Raw genomic sequence first — 9056 nt, 5'->3', positions numbered from 1 at the left:
CCCCCCCCACACGCACACACTTTTATGGGGCTAATGCAAGTATGATTTCATATTTACAGCTCCAGGCCATCGAAATTGAGTGTTTCTCCTCATGGAAATTTCCTTGGCAATAGTCCACCAGTGGGTTCTCTGCCCAAGTCTTTTCCACCCTTTCAGCATCCCAGTCACCAACTTCTAGAAGAGAATGGTTTTAAACAGCAGAAGTGAGACAATCATTTACTTATGTTATCTATTGCTCAAATATGAGGATGGCTAGTAACGTGATGCTTTCCTATGTTTCTCATTTTAGGTACCTTAAATTTTACAAAAAGTGCTTGAGCGACAGAAAGAAGTTGGGAATTGGTTGCAGCGAGGTGGATTTATTTCCTAAACATTCCTATCCATCATCTTTATTGCATCTTCGACAAAAAAAATATGCATGTGCATGGTGTTGCCCTAAACTACATCTATCAGTGGGTCTTTTACGTCGATTTTATGTTTAAAGCGTAGTCTTCTGGAAAATTTAAGCTGAATCTTCCATGAAAATATTTGCACTTTATAAATTATATTTGATATATAAGATCTTTCATTTTTTTAATTAATTGCTTATGAAATGTGGTCAAGTTTTGTACTTGATAAAGCCCTTGGCTTATATCTAATTAAGTACTTTTCAGATCTACTCTTCTTTCATGCTGACCCTGCTGTCTTAACTGATTATACCGTTTTCTTTGCCTTCCATGGTTTTAAGTTAATACACACCTGGCTTCTGGGAATTAGCATAGTTATATAAATTCTTACAAGTTGACGCTGTCAATTTTTTACATTTATTTTTATATATAAGTTCACCTCTAAAGTGATCTATTTATGCAGGAAATGAATACACTATATCGATTTTGGTCTTATTTTCTTAGAGATCTGTTTGTCGATTCAATGTACAATGACTTCCGAAAATTTGCCTTGGAAGATGCTGCTTCTGACTATAATTATGGAATAGAGTGCCTTTTCAGGTTCTATAGGTATCGATGAAAAATCATACTTGCTTTTACTCCCATCCATCCTTGATTTACCTGCTATCTTAACTTCCTGAAGTTTCAGCATGAGTGGTGTCCATAATGCTCTCTTTTGTGAAACATAATTTTTTACATGAATGAGAATTCAAGTTCGTAGCTATATCTTCTGGATTGCTTTATTAAATTTGACAATGTTTTCTGGTACCAGTTATGGTTTGGAAAAGGAATTTAGAGAGGATCTATACACAGACTTTGAACAGCTTACTCTTGAGTTCTTCCAGAAGGGAAGTCTTTACGGCCTCGAGAAATACTGGTGAGTTCTTAGGTATCTTCTGTTATTTTCAAGGTGTTTAAATTACCTACTGTATGCTTCGGTTCTTATCATGATAGACATCTCGTATATGATCTGTCGGGACAATGACTTAATGCCAAATTCTATAGGATAGCCAATACGTTTTTGGGAATATTTCCAACCAGAACCTTCGTTCTTGGATTAAAACCATGAAGGTGAGAAGAATATTCAGAAAATAAGGGTTTTTTTCCTCTCTCTTTTACATCATGAAATCGTAATAAAAACCTCTCCTATCAAACTCTTGTTCTCTCCGAGAGATTCTGGATGCCAAGGACAGCTCATGGAGACAAGATGAGTCTTCAATGGTAAGGTTTCAAACTCCAAAACCCCAAAAGCTTGAAGGATATCTCCAAACACTACTTTGTAACAGAATCAGGCATCCCCTGGGGTGAGAGGTCTATATTTCACATAATCTCGACTCATGCTTGCATCTTGTCTATTTGACATTACGTGTGCCACTCAATATGATATGCTTTGCCTTTGATCATCTTTTCTTTAGGCTTGTAAGCATTGTATTTCAGACTGTTCATAGGTTGAAAGTAGTTGAGTTTTCCATCCCTTTGTCTGCTATATCGTTTTTCCGATTGTCTTAACATTATATCGAGTATCTTTGGCCACCGGGTCGGATCATCTATTATTTATATTTGACAGGGCCTTCCACCACTATCGTAGACAACGGGATCAGAAAGAGCCCCTAAGAAAACATCTAGAATTGGATAAGTTACTTAAGGAGGAATACCGTAGCTTGGATGATTTCCGTGCTAAGGAGAAGGCAGCAAATGTAAATGAGGATGGGAATTGAGAGTGATGTGATGAACTTTGATGGCAACACTCCAATTTTGAACGACAATGCTAACAACCTGATAGTTGAGTTGAGGAGGAAGTTGGGTTTTGAGGCTAAAATGGGTTTGTACATTATATAAGTGCCTCTGCCTGTGTGTATGGCTACTGGTGGCTGAGGTTTTCTTATAATTTGAGGTGAAGCTGTGTTGTGGGGTATAAGCCTTAATTTCGGTGGTGCCTGCAGCAGCGAGCTTGAAGAGAGTTCCCCATGTTGCCAGTTAGTAGTCACATTGGTTGTCTCAGGACTGTGACATTGTAAATGAGGGAAAGGGAAAGGGAAAGGGAAAAGAAAAGAATAATAACAAAATTTAATTTTATTGGCTGATTATTTACTTATTGGTTGTTTTTGGAAGGGTAATGTGTGTGATATGTTCCATAAACAAGCTTGTGGATTTTGAAAACTCCATCTTCTCAAGTTCTTATTTTTCTATTCCTATTATGTGGTGGGATACATCAACAGATTCTACTCAGTATTAACCTCATTCGTAGCTTTGAACTTGGGACCGATACCACAAAAAAAGAAAACGGGTTTGAACTTAGTATTATACTATTCTTATTTTTTAATTTTATTTTGAATTTTAACTAACTTTATCCTACTCATGGCAGGAGAATAAGTTTGAAAATAGTTAAATCTTAAGAATGAAAAAGAGAGACAATTTGAAAACCGATCATTATATTTTTTATTTAAATACGTATGTACCAATAAAAAAAGGAAAACCTATCCATTCAAATTTTGTACTCGATTTAAATCATAATCGATGATCATATTTATTTGGTCTCGTATACTTTTAATTATCCAATTTTAATCAATAAATCTTAAATCCAGTGATTGATTTCCCATAAATGTTTGATACTTTAACTTGTATTAAAAATTGGCCAAATAATAACAATAAATTGAATTCATGCTAATTCAACCTAATTTATTATTATTATTATTATTATTATTCATGAGAAGAATATGGTCCCACTTCCCACCATTGGCCTTATATCATAAATAACCATTTAACTCGAAATGAATTAGTTTTTTTTTACCACAACGTAAATATGCGTGTCGACCGATTAGGAAGTGGGACCCACGCACCATAAATTGTGAGGGAGGGACACAGCCGTCATTTTACGATTTCAATGGTGGCAAACATGTGAGCTAGGTGGGAGGCGGGTTTAACACGCGGCAAAATGGAGAAGCTGAGAAGGGCGGGCACTATGAGTCACGCGCGCGTGGGGCCAATGGACTGACGTCTTCGGAAGCCGCCTTGTGCAATTGTGGCCGTCGATTTCGCACATCTTATGCACTTTTGATACAAAGGCTCGTGGGGCTCATGAGAAGAGACGGTTAGGATTCAGCCATCTTTGAGGTTTGATTTTACATAAAAGAAAAGTGGAAAAACGCCGTTATTGGAGCTGATATCATCTCTTTATCCATTTACAGAGAGAGGGAGAGAGAGTAAGAATTTGAGTGGAAGTGTGTTAAGTTTATAGTTCGTCTTTCCAGTTTCTAGGGTTTTCACACTCTGCGTTTCCTCCGTTTCTGTGATTCAGGTACTGATTTCATCATCGCTTCCTGTTTTGCTTCGTCAAACTCCCATCTCATTCTCTGTCGCTCATCATTTTATGGCTTCTCAACGATTTTTGTCGCCTGTCTTATTTTGTTCATTTCTTCTCCTTTCCCTTTGGAGAGAGAATGCGGCTACTCTCCATTGTCAGCCCTGCAATGTTCTTCTGTTTTAGCTTTATCTGAGCTCTGCTTCCCAGATTGTTCTTCCTTCTTAATTCTTAAGCTGGTTGTTTTCTTTCTTTTTCCTTTTTTTTTTTTTTTTTGACCTTTTTCCTCTCGTTGTTGAGACTGTCGTGTTCTGCTGAACTTTCAACGTTTTCTTCTGATTTTTAACCCAAGTCGGTTTTCTGGGGGAGGGCTTGAGTTTTCTGTTTCCGATCACACGGGTCGTGCGTTTTCGGTCATCTCCTTCTTTTTGTTTCTGTTTTCAAAGGAGTGGTGATTATCAAATTGTTAATGACTTTAAGTTTCTCCACCGACTGTCCACGAGCGACGCTGTTTTTCTATTGCTGTATTCTCCCTCTCACTTTTGGTTCTTGGGTTTTGAAGTGTTGGTGGATCATCTTAACATCCATCCAGCAGCCTTTATTTGCTGAAGTGCTTGTGTATGTGTGTTTGCATGCTGATTTTGAATGTTCTCATGTTTTCTAAGTTACTTGTTGGACCAGCTGCTTAATGTTTTGGCTCCGCTTCGTTGGATACGAATTAGGAAATGCCACGCTTCTTTGTACTTTATAAGCCAAGACACGATTCTCTAATCTAATATTGAAACCATGGGTGCTAGTTTTTAACGTTTTCGTGCCTTTCGATTGTGTCCATTTTTGCTTTTGATTGGATCCTAAATGTCATTATCGTAAATATCATCATTAATATATCAAAGCTCGGTATCGTATCTTTGGTGTGCCTGTCAAATCGATTCTGCATGTTTTGCATTGTGATTCTGATGAAATTCGTAGTTTAATTTGTTTATATGGGGTTTCTCATATGGTTTGCCTGTTCTGGAAATTTAGTGGGCCGACGGGCTATGGTTAATTACAAATGTCTATGTTCCGTCTTCCATAGTGTTTAATGTTTCTTGGTGCAGTATAGTTCGTCGTTATCTGCTCCCCACCGTATGAACGGTGTGATTTTTTATCTTAAAAAATTTAGCCGCCCAATATGTCTCCTCGAAGGACTCCCTAGAATCGGCTCTCAATAATAATGTTGTTATGGGCTAATAGTTTTGAATGATAGAAAAATTAGGCATGACCGTTTATTGGCTTATAAATAGTTCCTTATTTATGTACTCCGTCTGTGTCTTATTAGTCATGCAAATTACTTCAGGATGAGTTCAAATGAGCCAGATGGAAATGGAGCTGACGGCGCATTGCCCCCTCCCCCGCCCCCTCCTCCTATTCCCCCTAATGTCATTCCTATTCAGGCCGAACTAGAGCAGGCTCCAGAATTAGTGAAGAAAAAGGTTGTGCGGGTTCCCATCGCACGACGTGGCCTTGCTTCAAAGGGCCAGAAGATAACTCTGCTTACTAATCATTTTAAAGTAAATGTGTCTAATATAGAAGGACATTTTTTCCATTACAGTGTACGTTCCTTTCTTTATATTTTTCCTCTTATCTTTAAACCATTTTTTTTTCACTGTATCCACAATCAGTAACTGTTTAAAATTCGTATGTTTTTTGTGCTAGAGGTTGTTTCGAGATAATCATATTCATATTTTGAAAAATATTTACAATTTACAGGTTGCACTTTCGTATGAAGATGGTCGCCCTGTTGATGGCAAGGGCATAGGAAGAAAAGTGATTGATAAAGTACATGAAACTTATCATAGTGAATTAGCTGGAAAGGAATTTGCTTATGATGGAGAGAAGAGTTTATTCACTGTTGGTCCTCTCCCGAGAAATAAACTTGAATTTACCGTCGTTCTTGAGGAAGTCTCATCAAACAGGTATAAATATAATGGTTCTTAATTATGATTGAAAATGCTTAGGAAAATTTGTCAAATCAAAACCTGTTTGCATGTTACTATATCACATGGTTCAATTCCTACAGGAACAATGGAAACTGTAGTCCTGATGGTCATGGAAGTCCAAATGATGGAGACCGAAAAAGGATGAAACGACCCTATCGTTCAAAATCATATAAGGTAGAAATTAGCTTTGCAGCGAAGATACCAATGCAGGCTATTGCAAGTGCTTTACGTGGTCAGGAATCTGAGAATTTCCAAGAGGCCATTAGGGTGCTGGATATCATCTTACGGCAGAATGCATCAAAGCAGTAAGTGCAACTTTTTTGTTTTACTCTTTAAGCTGCTATCACTGATTATAGGATTATTATGACATTTTTTCTAACACAAACCTGGTTTGTTGCAGAGGTTGCCTGCTTGTCAGACAATCATTTTTCCATAATGACCCAAACAGTTTTGCTGATGTAGGCGGTGGTGTTCTTGGCTGTAGAGGCTTTCACTCTAGTTTTAGAACAACCCAGAGTGGCCTCTCTTTGAATATTGGCAAGTCTTTATCATTATACCCGATTTCATTTGAATTTGTTAATAATATCTAATTGGTTCTATTCCTTTCAGATGTTTCCACTACAATGATTATACAGCCCGGTCCTGTTGTGGACTTCTTAATTGCAAACCAGAATGTCAGGGATCCTTTCTCACTTGACTGGACCAAGGTGAGACCAACGTTTGATTGATTTTATCTATGCTATCTCTTTTACTTTGCCTTACAGCTTTTTGTACGTTCTTGAACAACAGGCTAAACGGACACTTAAGAATTTGAGGATTCAAGCAAGCCCGTCTAATGCAGAATACAAGATAACTGGATTAAGTGAAAAGGCTTGTAAAGAGCAAACGTATTTTTTCCTGCTGTTACCTTGTTTCCATTTCTTTATCATTTTAAGTTAGAATTGCCAATAAATAGTGGCATTAGCGTACACTACATTTTATGACTTATGGGTTCGAAAATAATTTTCAAAACATTTTGCGTTTTGTATTTCAGAACTATAATTCTGTAAAATGGTATTTGGACAATTGTTTTTAGACGCTATTTTTTCTTGTAACCTTTTCATGTCTCCTCACAACAGGCCCATCTTTTGAGAAGAAAATTTTATTATTCATTCTTGATTCTTGAGTTAAATGGTGATTTTGATGTGCTCAATAAAACTAAATATGCTTGAATTCATTCACAGTTTTCGCATGTTTTGAAAACCCAGACGGAATTGAATATCAAATGGCTCCTAAATGTTGTCTCCTTTCTTATTTTGATATAACTTTACCTTTGGTGCATGTCATAGGTTTACGTTGAAACAGAAAAGTGGAAGCGATGAAGATTCCATTGAAATCACTGTTTATGATTATTTTGTTAAGCATCGCCACATTGAACTTCGATATTCAGCCGATCTTCCTTGTATAAATGTGGGGAAGCCTAAGCGTCCCACTTATATCCCTGTTGAGGTGGAGCTATTATTCCTTCTTAAACTTGAAAAGCTCATAATGTTAGTGATTGCTTTTCTTCCTCTTGAATGTTTTTTCTTCCTTATTCAGCTATGCTCCTTGGTATCACTGCAACGATACACAAAAGCACTGTCCACATTTCAAAGAGCTTCACTGGTCGAGAAATCGAGGCAAAAGCCTCAAGAAAGGATGAGGGTTTTGTCTGATGTAGGTCTTGTCTTTCTCGCCCTACATTTGAATTTTATTTTTATTGATTCTTAATACTGCATCACTGAGGTCTTTGCAGTCTTTGAGAAAGAACAAATATGATGCCGAACCAATGTTACGGTCATGTGGAATTGCTATTAATTCAAACTTCATTCAAGTTGAAGGCCGTGTTCTACCTGCACCCAAGGTATTACTTGCATTTTCCTTCTGGTACTGTAGTTTATTTGGCCTTCTGTTCTGTCTTCTTGACCACTTAACGTTGTTGAGTTTTTGATGAATTTCTTAATTTTGAAGTTGAAAGTGGGCAATGGGGAAGATTTCTTTCCACGTAATGGCCGGTGGAATTTCAATAATAAGGTTGGCATTTCCCTCATTATTTAAATACCTTGTTAATCCTGTGACTTACAGTGTTGTTGAGTTTCAGAAATTTGCTCAACCTACCAAAATAGAGCGATGGGCTGTGGTAAACTTTTCAGCGCGCTGTGATACACGTGGCCTTGTCAGAGACCTTATCAGATGTGGTGATATGAAAGGCATTGTAAGTTGTCTTTTATACTTCATTGCTACAATATTAAACAAACAACTGATTGAAATACCTTTTTGGTTTATAGGCAATAGAAGCGCCTTTTGATGTTTTTGAAGAAAATCCACAATTCAGGCGTGCACCACCCATGGTTAGAGTTGAAAAGATGTTTGAGGAAGTTCAGTCTAAACTACCTGGACAACCGCAATTCATCCTTTGCATACTCCCTGAGAGGAAGAATTCTGATCTTTATGGTAAAGTTTACTTAAGGACTCTAAAATATAAATATTTGTCCGAGGATGAAGTTGATAACTTTATTTGTGTTTCTCAGGTCCTTGGAAAAGAAAGAATCTTGCAGAATTTGGAATTGTTACTCAATGTATTGCTCCTACACGTGTAAATGACCAGTACCTCACAAATGTGCTTCTGAAGATCAATGCCAAGGTAAGAACATACTTGGCTGCATTTTATTCGTATAGTGCCTGCTCCATTCACTTCTGTTCTTGCACTGGGGATGAGTTAATGCCCTATGCTGTTGTCTGTTTCTGTGAACTGTTGCATCTTTGTGGCTAAATCCTTTTATCTTCTGTAGCTTGGTGGGCTAAATTCCTTGTTAGCAGTTGAGCATTCTCCATCCATTCCTATGGTTTCAAAGGTTCCCACAATTATCCTGGGTATGGATGTCTCACATGGATCTCCAGGCCAGTCAGATGTTCCATCTATTGCTGCGGTAACTTGCTTTAATTTGGGCGTATTATGATACCCTATTGTCTTCCTTTTACTAAGCATGCCTTCTAATATATCCAAGTTTGATAGTATGTTTGGCCAAATTTTGTCATTAAAATTCTATGGAAATGTTTTTACCACCTGTTCTGTAGGTGGTTAGCTCCCGGCAGTGGCCCTTGATTTCTCGTTACAGAGCTGCTGTTCGGACTCAATCTCCAAAAGTCGAGATGATAGATTCTTTGTACAAGCGTACTTCTGAAACTGAAGATGATGGCATAATGAGGTGGGATAGCTTATCTTTTAAGCCACTGCTGGATTTTTTTTCTTAAATTCAAATACAATTCCGTTTTTAATTTCTATAGTTCTAATGTAATGTAATCCTGTGTGTGTGGGGGGGGGGGGGGGGG

At 37.5% G+C, this 9056-nt stretch overlaps 2 protein-coding genes across 4 annotated transcripts in view; both read left to right on the top strand.

The window, feature by feature from the left end:
* LOC111448734 (la-related protein 1A-like) overlaps nt 1-2599 on the top strand; it is an 11451-nt gene extending 8852 nt beyond the window's left edge. Inside the window, 5 exon segments of the mRNA XM_023088451.1 lie at nt 60-203; nt 290-353; nt 850-995; nt 1198-1302; nt 1993-2599. Of these exon segments, the coding sequence (XP_022944219.1) occupies nt 60-203; nt 290-353; nt 850-995; nt 1198-1302; nt 1993-2143 (610 nt within the window). The 3' untranslated portion in view covers nt 2144-2599.
* Nucleotides 2600-3579: 980 nt separating this feature from the next.
* LOC111448493 (protein argonaute 4-like) overlaps nt 3580-9056 on the top strand; it is an 8360-nt gene continuing 2883 nt past the window's right edge. Inside the window, exons 1-16 of one of the 3 annotated variants that reach the window (XM_023088142.1) lie at nt 3580-3723; nt 5063-5318; nt 5476-5681; nt 5786-6010; nt 6106-6242; nt 6315-6412; nt 6495-6592; nt 7034-7193; nt 7284-7400; nt 7480-7587; nt 7695-7757; nt 7825-7938; nt 8012-8177; nt 8255-8367; nt 8516-8653; nt 8802-8932. In XM_023088142.1, coding sequence (XP_022943910.1) covers nt 5064-5318; nt 5476-5681; nt 5786-6010; nt 6106-6242; nt 6315-6412; nt 6495-6592; nt 7034-7193; nt 7284-7400; nt 7480-7587; nt 7695-7757; nt 7825-7938; nt 8012-8177; nt 8255-8367; nt 8516-8653; nt 8802-8932 — 2129 coding nt within the window. In that variant the 5' untranslated portion in view covers nt 3580-3723; nt 5063. Of the gene's footprint in view, nt 3724-4047; nt 4345-5044; nt 5319-5475; nt 5682-5785; nt 6011-6105; nt 6243-6314; nt 6413-6494; nt 6593-7033; nt 7194-7283; nt 7401-7479; nt 7588-7694; nt 7758-7824; nt 7939-8011; nt 8178-8254; nt 8368-8515; nt 8654-8801; nt 8933-9056 lie in introns of those variants that run through there. The other 2 variants (XM_023088143.1, XM_023088141.1) reach the window with 2 other exon arrangements.

The sequence above is a fragment of the Cucurbita moschata genome, unplaced genomic scaffold (assembly GCF_002738365.1).
Source record: "Cucurbita moschata cultivar Rifu unplaced genomic scaffold, Cmos_1.0 Cmo_Scf00010, whole genome shotgun sequence".
In the NCBI taxonomy this organism is placed as follows: domain Eukaryota; kingdom Viridiplantae; phylum Streptophyta; class Magnoliopsida; order Cucurbitales; family Cucurbitaceae; genus Cucurbita; species Cucurbita moschata.
This window is presented reverse-complemented; position numbering and strand designations above follow the sequence as displayed.